Source organism: Platalea leucorodia (assembly GCF_965183815.1).
Source record: "Platalea leucorodia genome assembly, chromosome: 5".
NCBI lineage: Eukaryota > Metazoa > Chordata > Aves > Pelecaniformes > Threskiornithidae > Platalea > Platalea leucorodia.
In genome coordinates, this window is record NC_138827.1 from 67,935,606 (window position 1) to 67,963,262 (window position 27,657).

Genomic DNA, 27,657 nt, shown 5'->3' on the forward strand with positions numbered 1-27,657 from the left:
TTTGTGATAAGGTTTGTGCCTATGATTTATCATCTTCTAATTTGCTGATGATGATATAAAGCAATGAAGTAGAAACCAATGGGGGATTATATTCATATTAAGGGGTTTTGCTCTAACAATCGCTTCCTGACCTGTGAGATTTTGTTTGTTTGTTTGTTTAGATCTGCTAGAGAAGTCTCGTGTTGTTAAGCAGCCAAGAGGTGAAAGAAACTTTCACATTTTCTATCAGATACTGTCTGGTGCATCAGAAGACTTCCTCTGTAAGTGTTGTCCTTGTGCCATTTTCAGATTTGAGTCGTCTTTATATTTAATGTGCTGTTCCACGTACATCTTCTTTTGTGGGAAATGTGTTTTTGTTTTTTTTTTTTTAATTTTTCAAATTTTTCAAATCATTTGTGGTAGTGGCAATGGTAATACCTGAAGTAAATATATGGTTTGGTATTATCCAGATAGCTGAGTCAGCATTGGCTTTGCAATATATTATAAACAAAGAAGAAAGTCTGTTCTTATTCAGAAGGCTTGTAATTAAAACATCCTTAAAGAAAACTTAATCCTACTAATAATAACAACAGTTCTTGACAATACTGGTTCAGGGATAAAAGGGCTACTAACAAGAATGCTGTTACTCATGATATTTTTATTTGATTCATTAGGCAAACTCAAACTGGAGCGGGACTTCAGCAGATACAACTACCTGGGCCTTGATTCTGCCAAAGTGAATGGAGTGGATGATGCTGCAAACTTCAGAACAGTTAGGGTAAGAAGTAACAGGGGCTGGGTGTAACCCCCAAAGGGCTCAACACTAATGCAGAGTTCTTATGCCCTTGGTCCGGCTGTTCACACTGGGCTGGGAGCGACGTCTTTTCTGAGTGCTCACACTCTTCGTGCAAGGGTATAGTGTGTTTGCACAGGGAAGCTTAGCTACAACTAGAAAATACAAAGAACCAAGTTTCTGGAGTATTCTAGTGGGAATACAAAAAAGACCGGGAAAAAAAAAAAAAAAAAAAAAAAAAAAACAAAAGAAAGAAAAAAAAGGAAGGGGGAAAAAAAAAAGCCAAGACCCCTTGATCAGATCATGGAAAAGGTTATATTGTGTAGTTGCTTATTATGGCAATGACTGAGCTTCATGAACCGGGTGATGCTGACCAAGTCAAAAGAAAAACAGGGTTGGGATGGTTCTCAAGATGACTTACCGTGATGTTTTTGCTTGATTATACTCAGGGACAAGAATAATATAGGACCCTGTTACCCAGTGTATGCAAATTTAGATTCTAAAAGTTACTGGCTTTTAGAGCAACAGAGTGGACTGAGAAGACAGCAGTATCTGTTCATTTGACTGTGAAAAATTGGGTTGGGTTATAAACTAAATTAAGTGGCTAAAAAGAAAGTACTGCATTTTAGAAACCTATAAACTGAATTAAATGCTAGAAGTGGACTGGACTGACGTGTCAGCTCAATTACTAGATCTTCTTTAAGCTTTTATATTAAAAAACTTGCTTATCTAATGCTAATACAGATAAATGGTGAATTTTGCAAGTATGATCTGTTTTAAATGTAGATTCTTTTATCTCATCATTTTATCTGTCCCCTTTCCAGAATGCAATGCAGATTGTTGGGTTTATGGATCATGAAACACAGTCTGTTTTTGAAGTGGTGGCAGCCGTTCTGAAATTGGGAAATATTGAATTTAAGCCTGAATCTCGTGTGAATGGCCTAGATGAAAGTAAAATCAAAGATAAAAACGGTAAGATGAGATTAGTGATGGGAGGAAAAACACTAATTTGTCTGAAGTCATTCTTAATTTTGTAGTTTCTGTAGACATACAATATCCTTACAGATGGATTAAATTAGATTGTTTCCAAAACTCACCCGCAGGCAAATATAGGTTGAATTCTGTGCCATTTCAATCGCTCTGTTTGAAATTCTAAAAATGATTATTTTCTTTTTTTCCACTTTATTAACACTTTCTTCTGAAATGTTAAATGGTGCTATGTGTTTCTGTAACTGCTTGGTTATTCTGCAATGGAGGCTTTTTGTTCTTTTGTAGTAGGGCATCTCAGCCTGTAATGTCAGATTCATTTGGTCATCTTTTTGCAGCTGATACGTTTTTAAAGTTCATGTATTTTCATTTGAAAGTTTTTTCATCATGAAAAGTAGTCTGTGATAAATGGAAGAAAAGTTTCTTCACAGAAATAACCAGATAGAAAGTGCTTTCAAAACCAATAATTCTGTTTCCTCATGCTGTGCATATTTTTAAAAACTTTGCTTGGCAGGGTAAGGGGGGGAGTGTGTGGAAGGGGACCACTTCTGTTGAAGAAAACCTGTTTTGGGGAAATCCTGAACTACTCAAAAGCTAATAGTTTTGGGGAAGAAAAAGCAACGATACGAAAGGGTTCATTATATTTACGCTCTGCTTTTTCATGCTAGAACTCAAGGAAATCTGTGAGTTGACAGGTATAGACCAGTCTGTACTGGAAAGAGCTTTCAGCTTCCGGACGGTTGAAGCCAAGCAAGAGAAAGTTTCAACAACACTAAATGTGGCTCAGGTAAAAAGAGGTCCTAATTCTAAAGGAAAGAAACATTTTAAATGGCAATTTACTCTACTTTACTAAACCATAACTGCCCAAATAAAAACTACAACTAATAGGCTGTACTGAATAAAATGTATCACTAGCATAAGTGTGCTTTTATTTCAGCAGTTTTTAAGTGTTCAAATATACTGGATGTTTTGTTTTTATGTGTGAATTACCTCAAAAAGATGAGGTATAGGAAAAGGTTGCAGGGAATGAAAAAATGAAACAGTTCTGCACAAAACGTATGTTGAAAGTATTGTGGCAGGCTGTTTTCATTTAGAGCAACTGGTGTAATTTCATGTGAGTTGTACGCCCTGGGCTGCTGAAAAACTTTTGCTGCCAGTGTAATGCTGCAGAGCCAGTGTGATTGCCACCTGTGTCTCATCAGCTCAGGCTAGCAGGAATATCGTTTCCCTAACCGCAGCTGCTCAAGTCCCTTTGGTTAGGATTAGGATGGGGGATGTGAGTCTTTAGAGGATATCCGGATGAGCGGGAAGGGAGTCGAAGTGCCCTGACTGTGGCTGCTGTTCCAGACAGCCCACAGCCAGGAGGGCAGAGGGGTGCACCAGCAAGCCGCCGATGCTGCCAAAGTGTCCTGGCCCCCCTGGTCTGGCTCCAGTGCTTGCTTGGGCAGAGGCACTGCTGCCTGAGCCGTTCTCACTCTGTTCATAGCACCTTTAAGATACATCAGTAACATAAAAAGTTTGGGATTAGCCCAGCATTTATAACATTTTTCTTCTTTCTTCTGTTTAGGCTTATTATGCCCGTGATGCTCTGGCTAAGAATTTATACAGTCGACTGTTCTCTTGGCTTGTTACCAGAATCAATGAGAGCATTAAGGTATTGTTGTGCCTGTAAAAAAAATCAATAGAAATCCTTTAATTTAAAGTGGACAGTAAAACTGTATTTGCCGATTTCATTTTTCCTGGTTGTACACTGTTACACATGGTACAAGTGGATAACTGTATCACAGCTCAACAAATTGCTGTCTGCTCTGTTTTTAAGCTTATGAAAATATTCACATTAAGCATATTTTGGGAAACCATACTTAACATTTTAGTTACAGAATTTGACAGCCTACTTATGAGATACATTAGTTTTCTTGATTCCCAAGTATGAAATGTACAGATGATGGACTCAATGTTTAATTTTTTTTGTAAGGCACAGACAAAAGTGAGAAAGAAGGTAATGGGGGTGCTGGACATCTATGGCTTTGAAATTTTTGAGGTAAGACCTTTATAATAGTAAACATTTAATGTGAGAGCTGTTACTAAAGCTTAATACAGTAGTTCATGAATTTGTAATCAGAATACATGTAATTTGAATCGTGTGTCATTCCTGACAAAAAAACACTAGAAAAGTAAGCCAAAGAGAGATGTCTTAGCATGTCTGGCAATTGAAACAAAAATTTATGAAAGCCAAACTTGTGTTTTTACATCATAGGTAATAAATATTTATGATGGGTAAACTAACTATATTTTGTTGTGACATATGTTCTGAGCATAAGAGAAACTCTGGCGGTGTCATTTCTGCCCTGAGGCATTTTGTGGATGTCTTTGAACAAGCTTTGTGTCCTTTAAAAAACACAACAAAAACTATACATTTTTTCCCTGTCAAAATTAAACAAGGAATTATATACCATTTCATCTCGATTCACTTAAATAAATAATTCTGTACCGATTCCTAGCTAATGATCTGTGGCTCACTGCTGTTTGCTTATGATAGTATTTTTAGACTGGTGGTATTTTGAAACAAAAACAATCAACAAGGAGTTTTTAATTGGCTTAGAGAACACCAGGGAGAGGGAGTTTTCATAAATGTTATTCTGACAGTTTATTTTAAGAGATTTGTAGATCTTGGTTGGAATCTGTATAGTGTTTAAACTAGAAACTCAATTGGGGAGAAAAATCAGTAGAAAACATGCAATCCTTACCGACTTCCCTACATCCCTCTTGAAAATCCAGGGCGTGTGTTTAAACTGTGTAGAAGATGGGAATAATCCAGAAAAGAGTAATTATGCATGGGAGGGTGCTCTAAATTTTATTTCAGAAGCATAACATCAAAGTATGTGCACATCAAAATACCTCTGTGAAGAGGAAAAACAAAGCTGACACTTGCTTCAAGGGTTTACTAAGCTAGGTTGTATTGTTTGCATTAAATATAGGAGCATATTTATGAAAATACATTGCAAGCGGTCAGGTGGCTGAATGGAGATCTCGGTTGCCAGATCTCTTGGAGCTGGTCTTTGGTGTACCTTTAGAAAGCTGGACACTGGAATGGTACTGCTGGCATCTTCAGGCAGGACTCTTGTTTCCACTAGCTCTTTCTTTTATGTTTGATTAAGGATAAACATCTAGGGTGAGGTGGGAGACAGAAGCTTGTACTAGCGCACAAGCCAACTGAGTAATTGTGTTTGTGGGATGGTGTTCCAGAGACAAGGTTGTTTCTTGCATGGAATTTCCTTTTTTTGTAGGAGTTCAACATCTTAGAAGGTCATAAGTAAGTAGTTGAGTACAGGAGATGTAGTTTTGCAGAAAAAACAACAACAACAAAAAAAAAAAACCCAAAAAACCCCAAAAAACACAAACAAACAAAAAAACCAAGGCTCTTTTCACTTAATGTTCATACTGAATTACAATGTAGCTTTCCCAATTCATACAAACTCAAAAGCTTTAAAATAATATGGGTAGCTATTGTTCTCTCCTTTAAATGCTGAGTATTGGTTCTACTGGAAAAGGTGGGAAAGGTTTGCCTTGTGACTTGAGGATCAAATTCATCAATACATTCATACAAGATGGGACTCTTCCTCTCATGAGTTAAGACCTGTGGTGAGAGCACTAGCCAAACAGCTTGGTTCAGTGTCACAGAAATAATGGAGTTATTTCTGAACATTCAAAATGGGAGTCAGGAAGTATGCCAGAAACTTTTAAAGATGCTTGAAAAAGAAACTTGATTGGTTTAGGTTTCTAGAGGTAACTAGTACAGTTACTGGTATTGGGACTGCCTGCCAGTACTGTAATTCAAAGGGTGAATGATAGAGAAACAATCCATTGGAAAATCCTGAATCAGCTGTATTTCCCATACCACCCACTTAGCCATCCCTGTGTTTCCAGACAGGTTAATTTTATAATCAGAAACTGCTGACTTATTGTCAATTGACTCAAAAGCAAAGATATTCTTTCAACGCAAAACAAAATTAATTTTCTATGCAGCTCTAGTTGGAACAAAAGAGGATGTTATGTCATAATCCTTAAATTGAGTAAAGTAATTCTGTAATGAACACTGTATAGGCAAAGTGTAACTGGTGTTGTGGTTGCTTGAATGAATGTCATGTAGTAAGGTCAATTAAGAGGATGCCTCCCAATTATGTCGAGTTTTGTAACAAATCGAATCTCACAAAAATTATTAAAGATATTGAGAAAATGCTTACAAAATTATTGTTGAGATTTTAAGTAACCACTTGACAGAAAATATATTGTTTAAAGTTAATTATATTAAAACAATCAATAAATGAATGAAATTTTAACACGGTACAATACCATAACTCAATAAAAATTCAATAATGTCTTAAGATTTATAGCGTAGAAAGTGTAGTGGAATTTGGAGTGTTACGCTGTGTGGTGCATTTGTAAACACAATGGCTAAACATTCAAAACATTAGCTGAGGTGTAGCTAATGGAAGTAACTCTATCCATCTAATTACACATTACTTAAAACATCTGACTAAAAATGTGCAGTTCCCTTTTGAACCGAATTCTTAAGTCAGACTTTGATTTTCATGTCGGTTCCTGAAGGTTAGAACTAACATGATCTCTACAAAGAATGGTTTTTTGGCAAAAAAGTATTTGAAAGACTTCTTCATCTGTAAACTTGTGCATTTTAAACTTGTAAGCTCTTTGATATGCTGAAGGTAAAAAGGCCTACTTTAATCATGTTTCTACTCAGGAAGCAGATAGGTTTATCATTAGTGCATGTTCTTTGACCTAAAGTGTCCTTGTACCTTGGAGACAGAACATATCAAAACATAGAAGGTGTAGTAGGAGTTTTTTATATACGTGGTAAATATTTACACATGGAGTTTAATACCATTGAAGTAAGTAGCAAGATAGGTGTTTACTGAAGGGTGATTTTTTTTTTCTTTTTTTTTTTCCTCCTTTAGTATTACACTTACCCATTAGGATCGCTGAAAGAATAAACTAATGATATTCTAGTTTACGTGTTTTGTGCTAAGATTCTCACTTAAAAGTTATTGGAATACATTACAGAATAGTCGTCTTCCACTTCAAAAATATTGGTTTGCTACAGATTTTTGAGGTTTTTGTTTTGTTTCGTAGTAGGCAGGGCAGACAATATTTCTTGAGCCTTATTCTTGTTTAGGATGATTCCTTAGATCATCCTACAATTCTTCTGTAAGAAGAGTAAAGAAATCCAGATTTACCATTCTGAAAGATCCTACACTTCGCCTTCTGATGCCAATAGCAGTCTTGTTCTATTATATGCAAATTGAAGCTTATATAAATGAAATTTTTTTCATCTATTTTTGCAAGATTACTTTATTTACTGTCCACTGTAATTTCTACAATTTTCTGTAATTTAAGCTGAAGTTAATTTACAAAGTAACTGGAGGTTTCTTGAAACTTATCAAAGGAAAGATACTGGAGTATTGGTAATGCTGGCATATACTCTTTGGGATTTGGTTTCCGCTAGTATTTTAATCAAACACAAACCCCATTTTTCAGACAAACCCAAAAGCTATCCAAGAAAGCAGATTTAAGGACTTGGCTCTCCAAAAATTCAGATTAGGGAATTTAAATCTATCGATAATCCTCAGCCTCTGTGGGTTTGGCAGATGTCAACAGCAAGCTTGGCTAAACAATCCACAAAGTAGGTGCTGTAAAGCTGTGTTTATTTTTGAATCCTACCATGCCCTTTGTGGTAAGCTGTACACTGGGACTGAATGTTTTGAAAGCGAAATGCTGAAATTTTGGGGGTGTCTGTGTGAATTGTCTATGGGCAAGGATTTAGGGATTAGGATTAGTGTGAAAATGCAGGCTACAGAACCAGGTTGGTTGTGTAACGCTGCTGGAGCTTGAGCGATGGATTGAAGCCCGACAATAATTGCTCCAAGTATATTTATCCACATTTTTGAGCGGCTGCATGTGTAGTCAGTCTGCAGTGTAGCCTGTGATTTGAGATGGGGTAGGGATGATGGTTGGTGGCACTGAGAATTTCAGAACCAGCTCAACTGCAGACTTCCTGGGGTAGGTTTAGGGCTGGTCCTGTTTTATTCCATGTTTGATTCTGTATTTTTGAGCAGAAGTGGTTTCTGCAGCTCTACAAAGTGTTGGGATAGGGTTGTGGAAGGGGTGGGGTTTATGAAAAAGAAATGAAGGCTGTAGAAGGCAGATGACTGAGGGCCTGGCAGGTTTCAACAGAGATGAGCAAAAGATTCATTCTGTTCGGTTTGGACATTTAATTTTGTCGTGTATATTTCCTGTGTAGACGAGGACTAGGGTACGTAAAAATGAATGTCATGGAGCAAGTGTGAATATTTCATCCTGCCTAGCCATCAGAGATAAAAATGTCTGTCTGTGCTACTTGGCTTAAAAGCTTTATTCTGAATTTTCAGGCGCCACTATGTAGCTGGTCCATATGACAAAGCTAATGATTTGGAGTGCAGTTTTATGAAAGTTAAGGCTGCCAAACAAGGCTTATTCTTGAAATTTGCCAGGCCCTGAAAAGGCAGTTTCAGAGTGTGAATGCTTGCTGCTCGATCCCTTGGCAGAGCAGTTTATTCTACATATGGAATACTTCCTGATGAGAAGCAGGGATGCGCTGAGGATAGAGCTGCAAAAGTAAATGCTGCAGAAAGAGAGGGACTGTTTCCATTTGCCCCTCAGACATCTGCTAAGGTTGACGTGAGGTGATGTGAATCCCTCGTCTTTAGGGACAGCATCTGACCAACTCCTTTTGCGCCAGGTACACAAGAACATGCAAAGACATGGCAACATCCATCACAGTCTGTGTAAAACTCAGCAGTAAATAAAAATACCACAAACAAAAGAGCCAAACAAGCCACTCAGTGGTAAAACCAGGTCCATTTCTCACAGTCTGTGATGCACTTTGATAGTGCTTCTGTTTGTTTAGAGCAATAAGCTCATTTCTTGTGTGTAGAAGTCCCTTGTGGTGATGGAAAGAAGCTTGGTCATATTGCATGTACTACGTAAACTGTCATCTGGGCATTCATAAAATGCCAAGATCTTGATTGAGGGAATCTGTTAGAAATATAAAGAATGCAGTTTCATTATATTAGCATGTTCATAGTTGTGCTAATTATCTGTTTTTAGAGGGAGGTAATCAAATAAGGAGGGAGTAAACATTGAAAATACCTTTCTGAGATGTTTAAGGCATGAAAAAATTGGGGAGGTATTTCCACTTTTACCATAAACCTGTACGACAGCTTGGTCCAGTTGCTGAATAGTTGCTTTGCCTTTTTCTCTCCTGTTCATTACATGAAGGAAATTACAGTAGCAGAGCATGCTGAGCTCTGACACATTGCTGCTGGCCCAGAGACTTCCCCCTCCCTCCCCCTCAAGGATGATTTTACTGGAGAAGGATCTAGTTATTTGCTAGAAAAATGACTTATTAGAGAGAAAAAAAGCAGACAGAGAAAGTTGGCTTATCAGGATCTTTTTTTATTTTTTTTTTTTTATTATTATTCTTATTTTAGGCTCTGGGGACCCTTTCTTCATGTCTTGGCTTTGGCTCTTAACTCAGCCATGGATATCTGTTGTTTTGGTAGTTGCCTTAATCTCCAGACTGTAATTTCCAGTCACCTTTTCTAGGCACTCTACCTTGCAACAGATTTTCTTTTCGAAATTGTTCAGCCCTTTTCTGATGCCCATCAGTATATTATGTACTGGCAAGCGGCGTGTACCCGGCCCTCTATTCAATCTTATTGCACAGGGCAAAGCCCAGTCTAGTGTGAAAGAGGATAACTGAATTTTTAATCTATAATTGATCAACTCAGTGGTGGGGCCAGACCTGTTCAACATCTTCATTGATGATCTGGATGAGGGGATCGAGTGCACCCTCAGTAAGTTTGCAGACAACACCAAGTTGGGTGGAAGCGTTGATCTGCTGGAGGGTAGGAACGCCCTACAGAGGGACCTGGTCAGGCTGGATCGTTGGGCCGGAGCCAACTGTATGAGGTTCAGCGAGGCTCAGTGCCGGGTCCTGCATTTCGGTCACAGCAACCCCATGCAACGCTACAGGCTTGGGGAGGAGTGGCTGGAGAGCTGCCTGGCTGAAAAGGACCTGGGGGTGTTGGTTGACAGCCGCCTGAACATGAGCCAGCAGTGTGCTCAGGTGGCCAAGAGGGCCAATAGCATCCTGGCTTGTATCAGGAATAGTGTGGCCAGCAGGACCAGGGAGGTGATAGTGCCCCTGTACTCGGTGCTGGTGAGGCCGCACCTCGAGTACTGTGTTCGGTTTTGGGCCCCTCACTACAAGAAGGACATTGAGGTGCTGGAGCATGTCCAGAGGAGGGCAACGAAGCTGGTGAAGGGTCTAGAGCACAAGTCTTATGAGGAGCGGCTGAGGGAGCTGGGGTTGTTTAGCCTGGAGAAGAGGAGGCTGAGGGGAGACCTTATTGCTCTCTACAACTACCTGAAAGGAGGCTGTAGCGAGGTGGGGATCGGTCTCTTCTCCCTAGTAACGAGTGATAGGACAAGAAGAAATGGCCTCAAGCTGCCCCAGGGGAAGTTTAGGTTGGATATTAGGAAAAATTTCTTCACTGAAAGGGTAGTCAGACACTGGAACGGGCTGCCCAGGGAAGTGGTTGAGTCCCCATCCCTGGAGGTACTTAAAAGACGGGTAGATGTGGTGCTTGAGGACATGGTTTAGTGGCGGACTTGGCAGTGGTACGTTAACGGTTGGACTCGATGATCTTAAGGGTCTTTTCCAACCTTAATGATTCTATGATTCTATGAACTACATCTGCTGGCAAGTGTTATGAACGAGGGGAGCTTTACAGAGAGGGACCATTGGTTGGACTCCTAGGTGCTATGGAGATTTTAAAATACAGTTAAAGCAATAATTTCTTTAAGTGCTAGAATGCTCAGAAGCAGAGGTGTATCCCAGGAAGTTAATCACCATTTAATTAATTCATCATTTCATCATAATTTAAGTATATAGAGAGGCTTATTTTGCAAAATGCAGGTTTATGAAGTAAATCTCATTGGCTGGCTGTTTTCAACAGAAGAAATTTGAAATGCTGGAGCAAATATACACAAATACTCTGCTTCAGGTTGTGAGAATAATGTTTTGCCCTAGAGCAGCTGTTCTTAGGAGAGGAATGGATATGATTATATAGAAGGTTCTTGCCTATTTGTAATTCCTGTTCTTCCAGGACTGTAATTTATCAGATTGAGTTGTTTGAAGTGATTGTACCTGGGTTTCCCTGCGGATCACACATGCATTGTGTGCACTGGATTCACTGTAGTTTCTTGCCCTTTTAACTCCAAATTTGGTTTAGACCTGTGTGTCCGGACACCACAGCTGAGAGCAAGATGGATTTCAGAGTGCCCGGTTCTCTACCAGTGTCAGTAGCATCAGTAAGGACTGAAGCTGGTTCTGCTATGCAAATATGGAAAATAGATAATCCCTGAAGCTTCGGCATGTATCTTTCTTGCTTCCATTAGATACACTGAAACATAGTTTGATTACATATACGTGGAATATTTGTAGTAAAATGATATGCTTCTCTGATTCTTTGCCTATAGAGATATTTACACAAAAGCACAGAGCTTATTCTAGTTTTCATAAGATATTTTTCAATTAAGTTTGATTACTCGAGTGTTTGTATATGTAAACAGAAAAGTAAGGGACAAATATTGATGACATAACTTCACTAATTTTGCAAAATTGTTATAAGTGGGTCACATGTAGCTCATTGCTTTCTAAGATAAAAATAGTGTCTTTTTTCCTTTTCTTTAAATGCGCTTTCTCCATTTTGCCAATTTTCATTTTCTAGCGTTTATATTTCTTAGTTTCATCTCATAAACTCTTATGCTTCTGTAGACATACATAAAAATCCCTATCCCCAGACACCATAGTAGGATATAAATTAAATTTGCTGGTTGGTTTCACCATTCATTCCACCATTCATCTCAGTGAAGCGCGTATGTTAGTCTTTTATCATCATTACTTTTGCCATCTGGCTTTTTCTGTAGGAGCCTCAGTAGTAGTCTAGGCGCGCCTGATGGAACTACCTGGGATCACCTCCCTGTGTTAGGGGGATGGTCAGAGACTTCTGATGCCCAGAGCTGCATTGATGTTGAAAAAAGTTACTTTCTGGGGCTGTATGTGTTAGAGCAAAAACATCAATCTCTGTATGTCTTTCCCCCCACCCCCCCATATTGATCAAAAAGTTCATTTTAATGGCATTAGTTCTGTTGATTTCAACAGTCTCATGACTTGAAATGTTTAGGTTTTGTTTTAAATTACGCTTTTCCTTTAAATTCTTCTCATGTATTTTTTAGCTGTATGTGTTCATATAAGGTATTTGAAAAGGTGTTGCTCAACACCTTTTTGTCAGTGTGGTTGTAGACTGAGCAATACGTAGACTTTTGAATTGGCTCTCAACAAGAACTGGTGCGATGAAAGATTAAGAAGGAAGAGGAAATATTGAGAAACACGTTGTATAGGTGTGATACTGATGATATATCTGACTCTGTAGATTTAGATCAACAACATATGCTTGATTTGGGGGAAACAGTGAAGTGGAGAGGACACAAGAAAACGGAACACTTAAACTAGGACTTTATTAGGCAGGTGGAATTTATTCCCACCTAGTAGTATGGAAAAGTACCTAGTTTTCAGTTTTAAGTAGGTATCTTAGTTGCCTCAGTGTCTCTGGAATCACTGGAATCAGGGTACTGAAAAGTTAATTTGAATTTTCTGTGGGGAGGGAAGGTTAGAAGGTAGCTGGTTTTCATAGGAAAATGTCCTCTTTTAGATATTTTGTGTTTGCAAATCTAACGCATCAGCATATGAAGACATTTCTGCCTGAGACCAGTAAGAGACTTTTAGCCCAATTTTTTTTTCTTTTTGACAAAAATATTTTTATCTTGTCTGTTTGCTATTGGTATTTTACTGGTACAACAACGTATAAGGTCAGGAACATCCATATATGTTTTTTCAGATGATTCCATGATATGCATGACTGGAATCTTCTAAAGAAGAAATTAGGTAAAATATTAAGGAACAAAAAATATTTTCCTTAGACTTTCAGGCATCTGTATGTAATTAATGTAATAGCAGTGGTTCAAAACTAGAACTTTTTACCTTTTCATGGTTGACTCTAACAACCTGAGCGAGTACAACATTGTAATCTGCTTGTGTATATAAGCACTGTATTTTTGCATGGAGCAGAATTTTTTAGAGTTCAAAAACTTGCTATTCATGAAATGCCACCCTGATACCCAATAGTTTGAAGGCTGATAAAGAATAAAGCTGTATGAGCAAGACACCATTATTTGTAAAGTGAAAAACATGGTGAAGTAGGCTTTGATTTTTGTCAGTGAATTTTTCTACTTGTCTAAATTTATTGTTGCACCTGATAAAAGATTGAGAGGATAAGCTGTGGGTGGTTGGTTGATCTGTACCTATAAATTTGACATTACTTTAAGCCTATCACAGGTGACATTCTGTTTCCCAGCACCTTTAATTTAATTTGAGAGACTGAGTGGTTTTTTCTTCCCCAAAGGTTATATTTTGTATTCCACAGTGATTTCAAATGGATAGTTTGAAATGCTGCTATAAAAATGCATGGATTGAAGTGATGCTCTCAACATTAAAGTAGCAGAATTACAGCCTGGAAGAGAAGCTGACACTTTGAGAAGTGCTGGTCTTAAATATTTTTTTCCTAAAATATCCTAAAGAATATTTGAATTTCCTGACTGTTCCTGAAATTTTGGGTCTGACCGTGCTGCTTCTGTGTTGGTCAAAACCCTTTCTGTTGCTTAATGCATATGGGACAGTGTAAGGAGCAAGTACAGTCTCTGACAGCTGGGTCCTTCCAGCCCATTTCTCCTGAGCAGATTTAGTGATGAGCTATCACTGATACTAGCCATTCTCTATTGCTTTCTAAAAAACAGTGTCAGAAGTCCTTTAGATCCCTTCTAGTTCTGTCATACTAATTTCTAGGAGGCTTCATTAAAATACTGGGGGCCAATTAGTTTGTGAGCACTCGTCTATGCTTTGTGAAGCTCTCACATAATTAAAAATTATAGGTATACAATAAAGGAGAATATATTCACAAGCTCTATTGCCTTACTCAGATTTGCCCAGAGATAAACATTCTAACTGGTTTTTCATACAGTGTTTCTTAAAATCTGTAAAAGGAAATGCAGATTTCTGAGGTGTATTTAATTTACAGAATGTCTTCTGGTCTGTTCAGAGTTCAGTGTTCTGAGAATTTCAGTAATTCCAAACATTTTTCCTCATTTTCTTTGCTGTAATTAACTTAGCCTTTTGCTCTGTATCACGCATAAAGGAACAAAAGTGCCACTGCTCTTCAATGACTTTTTTCCCGGAGTAGCAATTTTCAGTGGCTTGGCAATGTCAAATAGAATTTCATAGCTTAAAGTGAGTGATTTGTGAAGAACTCTGTGGATTTTGGTTTGCATTTCTTTGGCAAACCATAAATATCACAGATACATTGCAAATCAGGAAAGCATCTAGCAATTACCCTAATATATTTTTAATGACCTTTTAGTTAGATGGTTTAGCAGGATTTGCAGTTCAGTTTCCATCCTCTTTTGAAGACGAAGACTGTGTATAATATGTGAGTGAAAAGTCCTGCGGTCCTTGTAATCAGAATATCATGGAGAAACAATCTTTCTACATTGGGTGGCATGTGCCTGGCAGGAGGATGCAGTGTGTTTTACCCTTCCTCTTTGCCAAGGTGATGTGTCAGTTGGGGTCCTTTTACTTCAGACTCAATATGTCTAAAGTGATGGCCTTATCTGAATGCGTCACATAAACTTTTACTCATTTTTCCTCCAGTACTCTCTCTTCCCTCCCCTATTCTCCCTTCCCTTTACTGAAATGTGTCCACCAAATGTTGTATATATGGCTTTTTGAGACAAAAAAAATACATGCTGATTTAGAGATGTGGCAATGCAAGAATGCTGTTCTGATGTGCCTCAATCCCTTGGTTTGTTTGATAATCTTTGGATAATACCTAAAGATACACTCATCTACAAAGAAGTAATACATAATACAAAGAAGTAATACATAATGTTTATGTAGTTCTTCACATTTTCAGTGACATACAAATATGAGTCTGATAAAAAGACTGATATACTTGGTACACCAAATAAATGCTAATAGATATATTACATAGATATATACATAGATATATTACATTCTGTGTTGTTATGGAAGTTGTATAAGTACTGACTGCAGTTTATGTAATTTCTTTTTGCAACAGAATGCAGTAAGTATGACTCGTTTGCAGTGCTGATTTTGATGCATGCCCAATTTTATCTTTCTCATCTAGAGCTATGCAAGTTTTGCAATCTCTGATAATTGCAGTTGGTGTGAGGGGCAGAGTTTGATGTGGCTGAGAAAGTTTGGTGATCAGCTATGATTTTGCTTTACCTAAAATTAAAATGATAAAAGTAATCTGTGCTACCGCAATATTTTCTAATCTGCTTGTGTGTTCTTAATCTCATTTTAGCAACCAGATCCTTAATTTAAAACATTTAAATGATTGCACTTGCCCTGTCATAAAAATTGTATCACCATAACTTGAGCTTCACAGGTGTTGTATAGCAGACTTATTTGATAGTGTAAAAAGGCATAGTGGTTTATTCTGCAAATTTTCAGGCTTCCTAAATAACCAAAGTGTTCTTGATGACTAGTAATTAAGGAGAAAAAAAAAAAAAAAAAGGATGAGAGGGAGGGAACCCCAAAACCACAAAGCTGAGAAGAGGCAACCAGCAGCAGATACCCAAAATTACTCTTGATTGCCATTATTTCTGCAGATACATGTATAGAATTCTTACAATATTAATGACTTTTTCAAGCACTGGGGGAAAAAAACCAATGAAGCTGCTGTTCCCTTTTCTTTGAAAGTGGCCTTTTAAACTGGTCCTCAGAATGGACACCTGGCCTCCAAACTGCACTCATTTCAGATAATGGAGATGAAGTGGTGAACCACAGCTTTTGTGCTGCAGTCCTGGCCCTGGTGATGTTAGCAGAAAAGCTTCAGTTGACTTGAGTGTCAGGGCTTTACCTGGGGTATTTAGGGGCTTGCAGCGGCCATCGTTTCCGATGCTGATGTGTGTCCTTCTGGAAGCCTGCTGCTGTAATGTCACAGCCCTGCTCCTGCAGCAGTCCTGCCATGCAGCCGTGAGGGAGTAGGCTGCCGTGGCTGCAGTTGCTGAGCAGCCTTCCCGCTGCCCACCCCTCCTTCCAGGGTCTGCTCTGTTTCCCGGTCCCTTCTGCAAAGGGTTACACGCATGCTTGCTCCCTAACCCAGTTTTATACGAGTTACTCTTTTAAAGGATTTTTGGTTGATAAAGTTCTTTCGATTCCCATCATTTCAGGGGGCAATTACATGAGCAGTTTGTTGGCAGGGAGGAGGTGGGTTGACCTCTGGAGCCAATAATCTCTTAACCCAGGCTTAGCTGCAACCAGAACAGCAGCCTGGGCCTCGGTCTGTCGTGAAATAGGATACTTTATTTGCTACTGAGTGATCCTAGTTGGAAAAGAGCTAATGCTACCATCATAATTTCATTTATCAGAACCTGCAGGAGACTACGTTTTACACACGGGGACAGATTAGTGCAGGCAAAACTACGTTTTACGCACGGGGACAGATCAGTGCAGGCAAAACTATTGTTGTTTATTCCCTGACACCACAGGCTCGAGGAATGACTTGTCCCAAGGAATCGATACAGAGGCATCACGAATATAAACTTACAGAGTTTTTGTCCCTCCCAATGGAGAAAGCCTCAGGGAAGGATTTGGTCTAAAATTTCCAAACTAATCTCATTCTCAATAAAATATTACTCAAACGGTCACATCACAAAACTGGAAGGAGTAGTTAATAAAGCAGCTTGTTGACTTGCAGCTGCTGCAGTAACTTACTCCAGCTGAGTTCCAGGGTGTTTACACAACAGCAAATGCAAACATGTTTTATCTGACAGGACAACAGCTTTGAGCAATTCATTATCAACTACTGTAATGAGAAGTTGCAGCAGATCTTCATTGAACTTACCCTCAAAGAAGAGCAGGAGGAATACATCCGAGAGGTAATACTTGAATGGATCTTTCCTTATCCTCTCCTCTTCCTGTTGTCCCTGTAAAGATACTTAGGCATGCATACTGGATCCCCTTTTCAGGGAACGGAGTCACTTTTTGACCACAGGCCTGGCATGGAGCATGTTTGTGTAGGACTGTGTGGTAGTTACATTAAACAAAAAAAGTCGGTTTTGGTTTTGTTTCACATTTATGAGTTGTCCAGGTATAAACCAGACCCAACTCTCATTCATTGGCAACAATGACTGGCAGTTCTGAGCAAGGGCTAATTAATTTATTAGAAGACTAATATTGCTTTCTGGTGTTAGTGCCATTACCCTACAGCCTGTGTTTTGGATTACACAGTGGCGTCTGGGATACACCCCAGCACCGGCCACAGCTAATCCTGTTTCAAAAGGGAATTGGGTGGGTAAAACAATAGCATGCAAGATGAAAGAAACTACAGATAGATTTTTGGTTCTGGTTTTCTTTCAGTTAAGTATTGAAGGGAGCTCTGTGAGCTTTATGGGTAAATTTAAGATGTGCTTTGGAGCCCGGACTCCGGTGTTTGATGTTATTCAGTGAGTGAACATCAAGTTAAAGTTTTAATAGGTTTTAGCAGTACTCCCCATGATATACAGAGCTCAGGCAAAATACCAGCTCACAGCTGTAGAAACTGGCATACGCTGTCTGTACTCAAATTAGATGATAGCATTTTGCTGTATAAACATTTTTAAAAATTAAATAAAGTTCCTGCCTTATAATCCTGAGGATAATATGAAGTTTGGGCATGTCTTTTTTCTTTTTGCATTCAGTGGTGAAACTCTTTAAACATCATTACTGCAATTTGGTTCTTGAATGATATTTCAAATGCTCTGAAAAAAACCTAAACTGTACCGCAGAATGCAAATTAAGAATGAAATTAATATTTTCTTTTTTTCAGTCCTCTGCCCTACCAGTGTTAACTCCTGATGCATTGGCATCTCATCCTGGAAATTTTATCACTGATATTTGAAAAAATTAGGATATTAGCAATATCTGAACAACAGCCGGACTCTGGATTTTTCAGATGGTCTTATCTAAATTTAGCCCTCTTTCTTCCTCCCATTGAAAAACCCCAACAACTAAGAGCTTAGAAATTTTGATCTCGGATGCTTGCAGTGCAATGGTCTTATTTCCTTCTGAGCGGTGGGAGCGTGGGCAGAGCGGTGCTGGGGCGGGCGGGTGGCGGAGGAGCCTGGCGGGGCGCCAGGGGAGTGCATGGGAAGCTGACACGGGTGGGGGAAAGGAATGGAGAGCGGGTTTGGCAGCTGCTCAAGGACAGTCATTTCGCGCAGATAATGTTAGTAGTAGATGATTGCATTTCTTTCTTTATAAATAAAATGTTGGTAAGCATATAGAATTAAATTTGAAAGTAGTATCTTAGTTAACTGCAATATAATTTAAATTGCCTAGAGGAAAAGCTCCCTTGATTGTTTTCCTGTTCATACTTTTTTTTTTTTCTTATAGGGGATTGAATGGACTCATATTGAGTATTTCAACAATGCTATAATTTGTGACCTAATAGAAAATGTAAGTTACATTCAAGAATGTCTCTGAATAATTTTTTAGTGCATGAATCGAATTTAGCTGTAAAGTCTGTACGCATCCTCTCACACTTGGATTTTATAAAACAAGCCACTCATTGTAATAGTCATCTTACTTTGTATAGTAAAAGTTTATTTTACCAAAAAAAAAATTTTTTTATAAGGCTATATGTTACTTTGTTAGAAATGTTCAGCAGCAGCTATGCAGAAAAAAACTCAAAAAACCCCAAAACTAAGCAACCCTTAAATGTATACATTTAGTGCAGTTTTCAATAGCAGATATCACATGCTGCATTGTAAATAACACTTCTTTTTATATGGAAACTAGAAAACTCAATGACTTGTTACTGAATGCTTTAGGTATAGAAAGTACTTGTATCTAATAAGAGGACTTCCCATGGACTTAGCACAGCAAGAAAGATAAAATTCCTTAACAATTGGAAAAGAACAGTTTTTAACCATTAACATAAAACGTATGCTGGTTTTACCCATAAACTGGCTACTTTCAGTTAAGTTGGAGTTTCTACAGTCTGAGTAAATGGCACAAAATTCCAACATGAAGTTCAAGATTCAGATCTCAGAAGCAGTCTTTCAAAAACGCAGATACTAAAAATCTGTTGGAACTGGGGATGAGGAAAAGAACCAAACTTTGAGATGGCTTGAAGAACATTTTTTCTGGGTAGCAGAAGTCAAACAGGAGAGAGCGGTGTCCTTTTTATGCCGTGATGGAAATGTGATGGCAACCAACACTAAAGCTCTTGTCTTGAAACTTCAGAACCAAACTGGAATCCTGGCCATGCTAGACGAAGAATGCCTGAGACCAGGAACTGTTACTGATGACACCTTTTTAGAAAAACTGAACCAAGTCTGTGCCACTCACCAGCATTTTGAGAGCAGGATGAGCAAGTGCTCTCGGTTCCTCAACGACACCTCCTTGCCTCACAGCTGCTTCAGGATTCAGCATTACGCTGGCAAGGTACCTTGTGAAGCGGCGCGTACACGGTGTTTGGAGGGTGTTGTACCTGTGCGAAGCCTAGGTTTGGTACAATGCGGAGGCTCTTCGTCCATTAAATGATGTTACAGTAATGAAGGAGAATTGCTTGAGTCAATAGTTGATCGAAAAATCCAGACCTGTCTTAATCTTTTCCATCTTAAGCATGGTTTGGGCTGGAAGGTTTTCAGAGATCATGCTGCTCTAGTTGAAATCAAGGGCAAGTACTCCTTTCAGCAAAGGCGAAAGATGTCCCATGTGCTTTGGTCGTGAACTGCTTGTGCTGCTAGGTCTCTGGAAATAAAAATGTTGTTTAGAATGACAAAAATTCACACATGTCTGAAGGCAAGATATTTTGGAAAAACATGTTCTTTGTCACTGAACTAGCTGAAGTCCTTAGTCATGTTGATGAGAAAGTGGAGTTTTTGTACATTTGAAGGAACAGAGTTTATTTTGACAGCCTGTGTGCTTAAACAGATGGAAGAGAAAGCTATACAGAGGGCTTGCAAATGTATTTGCTTTTTACAACATAAGCAGTATGAATAAATACAAGTCGCATAGTTTTTGATGTATAATTCAGTATGACCTTTTACTAATGAAAATCAAAATAATTAAATTTGTAAAAAAAAAAAGACAACTTATTTAAAAAAAAATAAAAGTAAGCATAGGGATTGAAACTATACCTCTTATTTGAATCTGCTGAACTGTTAGTTTCACAGAGTAACAAATATTTGGGAAGTGTTTAATTTTGCTAGGACTGAATAATACTTCCCTGTTTTTTAATATTTTCTTAATCTTACGATTTTGAATAGCTCGATAATGTGCTCATTCAGAATAGTGCTGGAAATGTCATACTTTCAGCCTTTGATGCAGCCATTCATTAACTTTACATTATGTATTTGCTAAGAATATTTTGTAATTGCATATAATCTATCAGGGATTAATACTTAGATACTTCTTTGGTTGTCTAAATTCAAAGTGAATTGAAAATACTCCAGTGCTTTGAGAAGGACTGCAAACAGACCTTGTCTTAGCAGGCAGTGAGGGTCTTCAATTGTTGTTACCCACTGAGAAGTCAGTGAATTTCTCCTATTTTGGGAGGAATGTTGTTTTTCCGTCCTCAGCTGAGGACATTTTGATCTAGTCACTGGACAACAAAAGTTTGATGCTCCTTTTATGAAATATAAGCAAGTTCATATGAACAGGTTTTTTCAGTAGTGGCATTTACCACACCTGTCAGAAACAGAAACGTGTACTCCAAAGAAGAACGCTGCCTGAGTTCCCAGTCACTTGCTGTTCTGTAAAATATGGCTATGTCAGTATTAGTTTTATTTGGTATTCTGTGTACATAGTACATATCTACATAGAACTGAGAAATCACGAAGCTGAAGAATCTCTATTACCAGCCCGATGACTTGTCACAATTAATCAAACTAAATTCCTTACCCTCAAAAATTAAAAAAGCCAGTAGCAATCTGAGATCTACATGAAGTTCCCCTGGACGCCTCCTGGGTCTCCAGCTGCAGGTCAGAGCTTTGCGTTCATGCTTGTTGTCATTGGACTGTTTTCCTGGTAAAAGTCCTTTACAACAACAGTCCCCTGAGGAGCGCACAGATAGCTGCTTGCTGCTGCCATATCAAGAGGTGATATTTCATATCTTGTTTTAGTTAGGCAAATAATGTAAGCATTAGTACTTTGAAGGGAAAGGGTATTCTTGGTGTTGTGATTAAAAGAGAGGGAGAAAACCTTTTGTCAGCCAGAAAAAGATTATTTTGAAGTATTGGCAAGTGGTGTTGTGTCAGAGTTATCACGGAAGAAGGGTTTTTTCCATTTCAGAAACCAGAATTGATCAGCACAAGGAACTGTTAGCAGTGTGAGAAAATGCATCTTTCTCAGGAAGCATGTTAACAGAAATTTTATCCAACAAAGTGTCTTCCAAATGTCAAATTTAAAATGAAAGCTGAAATGTCTTTCATTTGTTTTAGATGGTGAGAAAGAAGGAGAAATCAATTTCTTGGTTCAGTTTTGAACTGGCCTATGTTATAGTTCAAAACATGCTCTGATGAGACTCTTTTGTATTGTTCAGGTTATGTACCAGGTGGAAGGATTTGTTGACAAAAATAATGATCTTCTGTACCGTGACCTCTCCCAGGCCATGTGGAAGGCCAGTCACTCTCTTATCAAAGCATTGTTCCCCGAAGGTAACCCCGCTAAGATCAATCTAAAGCGACCACCGACGGCAGGTTCACAGTTCAAGGCTTCAGTTGCTACCCTGATGAAAAATCTTCAGACAAAAAATCCAAACTATATTAGGTAAATTATCCTGTGGCAAAGCTTTGGTGAATTTATGTTTGGTGAAGTTAAAAAAAAATAAAAACAACTTGGTATCTAAGGATAAATTATTGAAATCTATGGTTTAAACTCACAATAATAGTTGTTGACATGTACAGTGCTGCAAACAAGTGTCCCTGTTCATTTCTCTTTCCAGGTGCATCAAACCCAATGACAAAAAGGCTGCACACATTTTCAATGATGCCCTGGTGTGCCACCAGATCCGCTACCTTGGTCTTCTGGAGAACGTCCGGGTCAGAAGGGCAGGTTATGCATTCAGGCAGGCGTATGAGCCTTGCCTGGAAAGGTACAAAATGCTGTGTAAGCAGACGTGGCCCCACTGGAGAGGGCCAGCCAGGTAGGAAAACATCAGTATTCTTACCTGTCCTGTTCCAATGATTGAAATTACTATCTTCCACATGTTCTGATTTTTTTTTTTTTTTTTTAATTTAATGAACTTTCAAGTATTATAAAAGTAAATTAAAAACTAAGCCAGTGTGACTCAAGTATTTTACTTGTAAGTTGTTCCTTAGCATCTTGTTCCAGATTTTGGATGAGTTCATTCACTGGGAAACCTATACTTTTCAGTAGTCTAAAAATTACAGATCCTTGGCAAAGGAGATGATTTTAGTGATGAACTAATCTACTGATGGAAAAGATTTTGCATGTGAGCAAGGAGAGCACGTTGTTTTTACAATATATTGGGCCTGAAAGAAAATGGGGGGAGAGAGCAATACTGGAGCGGAATCAAAATGACGAGGAGGTCTGGAATGATCAGGAGGACACTTATCTTTAATAACCAACTTTCAAAGTGTAGGAACACCCATTTCTTTGAAGATGGTCATGCAATCTTTCTCTGTCCTTTCAAGAATAATTCTACATAATGATTAGTGAACAACTATGAGATAATACCTCTTGCAGATCAATTGTATTAAATATATGATTTTAAATTGCATAGTGTTCGTATGTGTTTTTACAGATGACGTCTTGGGTAGACAAATGAGCTTCTTCATTCTTTTTACATGTGGCCACCAATAGCATGATTTAAATTTCTTTCATAATAGATTAATATCTTTAGCTACAATTTAAATCTTTAGGTTATCACGGTAACAGTGGAAGTGCAGTATTGATAACAATAGCATTGTTACAATCCTCACAAAGTTCTGTGCAATTCCTCTCTTTTCTTTTTTGTTGACATTTATAAAATGCGGTTGGCAGAGTGTGGAACATTAGCATTTGTCAAACTCGTCAGTCTTTGTTTCACATTTTGACGTTACTGTGAGAGCCCTTCCTTTTTTTCTTTTTTTTTTCTTTTTTTTTTTTTTGTTAAAAGGTAAAATCATTATAGATGTAAGAGGAAAAAATAGGCCATTGCTGCTGCTGATAAATAAAAATTGCTCTTTTTTCATCAAATTATTCTGAATCTTTACAGTGATTATTCTTGCCTTTAGCTAAATAACCAGTGAGTAAATGAGTTAGGTTTTCAATCTTCTTATGTCAAGCACTATTTAAAAATTTAAAATATGCTTTCGTATACTTTCCATGAATTAATCTGTGAATATGTAAACTAAGAAGTTTTAGAGCTGGGGGTCATGTTTGTTAAGCTCATTTGCTTCTTATTAGGGCTGGAGTAGAGGTTCTGTTTAATGAATTGGAAATCCCTGAAGAAGAATTTTCCTTTGGTAGATCAAAGATATTCATCCGCAACCCAAGAACGGTAAGTGAAAAATGTCTTTCCCTGCAAAATCAAGCCATCTTTCATGAGGACAGCCTGTTATGAACTGCATAATTCACTAGCAGGTTACTACAGATTTTTCTAGATACAGTGCTTTGATATATTGCTGTGGAATATAGCATTAAAAAAGGCACTTTTTAATGTTAGACCCATTAAAATTGGTGTGAATCAAGACTCTACAATAGCTGTCAGCCTGAATTTAATGTGACTTTCGTGCACTGACTTGTGGCAACGCATCTGTCACAAACCCTGTTGATGTATCTGCCTACAGCTCTGAAGATGAATAAACCAAAAGGTGTCTGAAGGGGGACTTGAATAAAGGAGAGATTTCCCTTACAATAGCTGTGCTTATGGGTTTTTTTGTCTTTTCTCCCCTACTGTTCTTCCAACATCAAACAAAACCTTAAAAAACCCCACACCCAGCTCTTCAAACTAGAAGATCTGAGAAAGCAGCGGTTGGAAGACTTGGCTACTCTAATTGAGAAGATTTATAGAGGTTGGAAGTGCCGCACACGCTTCTTGTTAATGAAAAAAAGCCAGATTGTCATTGCTTCCTGGTACAGGAGATATGCAGTAAGATAATAGCCTTACTAAATGGGGGGTTCTTTTTATTGTGTATTATGTTTTCTCGTATAACCTTGGTATGATATTTCATATAACCCTCATATGATATTTTTCCTTGATACGTATGGAGAAGTGTTGAAAGAATTCAATTTTATGGTAGTATTTAAGTACCAAAAATGTGAATAAAAGAAAATGTAGTTTCTAGAGACCACTATTAAGTATTTAGTTTGTGCTTGTGCTTCAATAATTAAAAAGATCACCAGAGTCCTTTAGCTCTGGGAGAGCAGGATTTTGTGGCCCAGCTGGGAAGAGTCTTTTCTATTCAGCTAAAATGCTGTGCTGCCTAGCACTTAAAGTGCTCTCAAAACATATGGTTAATGTGTAAAAAATGTTCAGTAGTATATGTGTGCAATTCTGTGGATTTCAGTCATTCCTAAGGCTTTTTGAAGTTTTGCCTTATTTGGAACCTTTGCATTTAAGGCTCAAGAATGCTGCCTGGGAGGATCCCAGGGATTTATTTTAATTATAGCTCATAAGGCTCGTAGTTCAGTAGTTGTTATTGATACAGTTCTAAAACAGTTTCAAATCTGTTTCTAGACTGGGTATTCTGTGTCATGGACTGAACGGTACTGTTATATGACGCTCTCATGTCTTTTTGTCGATTAGTAAATAACATTGACTTACGTGATAAAAAAAGATTTACTATTTTTAAGTTTTAAAACAATTCTTAAACCTCTCAGTTGCATTTTGTTATTGTGTGCGTATCGAGAAGCTTGATAAATATATGATATGGAAAGAAAGCATCTTCTTAAACTGCAGGTTGCAGAATTGACAATCACTGTTTTTCAGTTGAGTACTTTTGTTTATCGTCTTGAAAGCCGTTCATGTTTGGTTCAGTTATCTTGGATAAATAGAGAAAAGTATAGATAATTCAGAAAAAGTATGAATAAATGTTTTTTCTCTGTAAAAACATGATGATCTCATACAATCTTAATGAATTAAAAATGGAGTTACCACAGCTAGGTTGGCACAACTTTATATTTAAAGAAATGAAAACAAAGATGTGACCAAGTTCACATCATCGTTGATTTTCTTAACTGTAGACCTTTATGGTTCAGTGGTGAAACATGGCAGCAATTGTCTTTGAATGCAGGATGAAGTCATAGCAATACCCTCAGAATTACTTATGGGTGATGACAGCAATATTTCCTCAGCCTCTTCACGTAGATGGAGTGCACCATTCTCCTAACCCAACATGACTGTTAGGCGCTGTGTTTTGGAAAGTTTCCTAAGGAATCCCTTGCATGAACAAAGCTTTTTGATAACTCCTTGGGCTGGAGGCTTGGCTAAAGGAGCTGCAGACACTTGCCTGTCTGTTCCCTTGCAAGGCATGACAGACATCAGTCATGGCATGAATGTGGCCTAGAGGGGAGTCTTTCTAGCTTGCTCACAGAGATGTTCACTGTAATTGAGTGGACTGACTGTGAAGTCTAAAAGCCTTTTTGCGAAGTCTGTCAACTGTTGTTCACTTAGTATAATGCTAACTGGAGAACTGAGCTTTTTGGAAGGAAAATGCTTGGCTGTCCAGGAAATTTATTGTTCGAACTGGCATACTTGGATAATATTCCAGCATGTCATTCAGGAATCCATGGGTTTTCTTTTTTCCTGTTCCTAAGTTATCATCAACATTTGGTATTATAAAGGGACTGTGGGTAATAGGAACAGCACAAGTCTTGTGAAAAGATGGCAAAAAGCTTAGCCAACAAACCTGAGCATTTGTGATGGTTTGTATGCTACTCTGTTGGTGGGAAAGAGAGAGAAAGCTGTTACTGTTAGTATTTAATCCATGTCACTTTTGTGCTGCTGACCATGAACTTAGTGTTTCTGTAAACAGAGAGTGACATTGTCCATGCAGCAGTGTTGATGTGCTTTGTTTCCCCTCGAGTTGAACAGAGAATCTATGCTCTGTTCTGCTTGGTCAAAAACAGTTCACTTTTTACATTTAGTGCTTGCATCCTTAATCATATTTTCAAATGTTAGTAATGAAAGTTTTATTATACAATATTTTACAATTGCAATATTCTGTTCTAAGCATTGCATATTTGTTTCTAATACAGCAACAAAAAAAGTATCAGAAGATAAAGAGTTCGGCTATTATCGTACAGTCTTACATCAGAGGATGGAAGGTGAGTTTCCTGTTACTGCGGCTATGCCTGCATGGTGAGGTAAGGAGCAGGTCAGAAAACGCATGCCTTCTGTCCACTGAGCTGTGGCTGTGCCGTAGCCATTGTGTTTGCCATAGAAGAGGTGAGTTTGGGGTATCTGCTTGTAGCCTGGGATCTAAATCCCTGCAGGTGGCGTGAGTGGAAGGCTGGGACCACACTAAACTACTGGGTTATCCTTGGGGTGTCTTCCGCCAGAGAATTTGAAGAGAGGTGTCCTCTTTACATGGGTTTCAGGACTGGAGTGTGAATGCGTGAATCCAGTGTTCAGAGCAGATCTAGGTACACGATAACCAGGCAGGCCAGCAGCTCCAGAGCGGGATGGTCCGGGGCTCTGCCCCTGGGCTTATGAAAACTGTAACGTTGGACTGATTTGGAAGAAATATGTTGTGGTTAGTGGTTATTTTATGGTTAACAGGGTTCTCAAAGAATGAACAAAATTGAAAGCAGGCTTAAAATAAAGAGTTTGGGTGCCTTAGGCGGTATGTTACTTGGGTTGTCTTCAATTCTCCTCTGTGTGCTAAGCAAAGGGGTGAAAGTGTGCTGTGCTCAGCTTGGGTTGAGCAAATACTTCATCACTGTTCGCTTGCCCTCTACCTCAATTTGCTACAATTTTGCTTCTTCTCTGAGAGGTTTGTACTTCGTGAAGGGATAATCTTGCAGCCATAGTAGAGACTTAAGGAGTGATGCTGTAATAAGAGATAAAAATAAAGTTAACAGCTTACATGAAAGCAGCCACAGTGCTTAAAGCAACTACTTCTGTCCAGCTTCAGAAAAAATGTCCCTGGGCTCCTCTGTTTTCTTATTAACCTTTCTCCACCCCACTAAATGTGGCTTTCTCCTCTATTTAGGGAAGAGAGAACTGCCTTTAATTCAGGAGTCAGTTCCCTTCCTGTCAGAAAGGGAAGGAAGGGGCTGCAGTTACTAGGTATAGTTATAAACAACCCTCTTCTGCCCAGAAGGTTGTAAAGTTTGCCAGCACTAAGCTACCGTAATTTGATTTTGCTGTTTTTCTTGATTTTTACTTTGTCTTTATTATTCTGTTTAAATGAGTTAAAAATATCCTTTCAGTCTGACTATTGACGTGCTGTCTTTTCCCATGAGCATTATTGGAAGAAAATTGGGTAAAAGCATCATCTCGGGTTATGGTTTTCCATTTGTCATTGGAGAACACACTCTTTTGTGGTAGCACTGCCATGGATAAAAGCCTGGTATGACAGCAACTTTAAGTGTGACCTAAAGCCAGGCAGTTTACTTGTGATTTATTCTTTATTGCAGTCTAAATGGATAAGACATATACTGTGTGGAGGAAAAGTATTATTGCCATTGTACAGACAGACGTATA

The 27,657-nt window shown here is 38.4% G+C and overlaps 1 protein-coding gene across 1 annotated transcript in view; it reads left to right on the top strand.

Moving 5' to 3' along the window:
* Positions 1 to 27,657, top strand: part of MYO1B (myosin IB) — a 117,418-nt gene that overhangs the window by 70,172 nt on the left and 19,589 nt on the right. The window contains exons 10-23 of the mRNA XM_082311446.1: positions 162 to 260; positions 654 to 757; positions 1,597 to 1,744; positions 2,428 to 2,546; positions 3,327 to 3,413; positions 3,735 to 3,800; positions 16,793 to 16,897; positions 18,393 to 18,455; positions 19,245 to 19,445; positions 21,547 to 21,773; positions 21,949 to 22,149; positions 23,415 to 23,508; positions 23,950 to 24,099; positions 26,208 to 26,276. Of these exons, the coding sequence (XP_082167572.1) occupies positions 162 to 260; positions 654 to 757; positions 1,597 to 1,744; positions 2,428 to 2,546; positions 3,327 to 3,413; positions 3,735 to 3,800; positions 16,793 to 16,897; positions 18,393 to 18,455; positions 19,245 to 19,445; positions 21,547 to 21,773; positions 21,949 to 22,149; positions 23,415 to 23,508; positions 23,950 to 24,099; positions 26,208 to 26,276 (1,733 nt within the window). The remainder of the gene's footprint in view (positions 1 to 161; positions 261 to 653; positions 758 to 1,596; positions 1,745 to 2,427; positions 2,547 to 3,326; positions 3,414 to 3,734; positions 3,801 to 16,792; positions 16,898 to 18,392; positions 18,456 to 19,244; positions 19,446 to 21,546; positions 21,774 to 21,948; positions 22,150 to 23,414; positions 23,509 to 23,949; positions 24,100 to 26,207; positions 26,277 to 27,657) is intronic.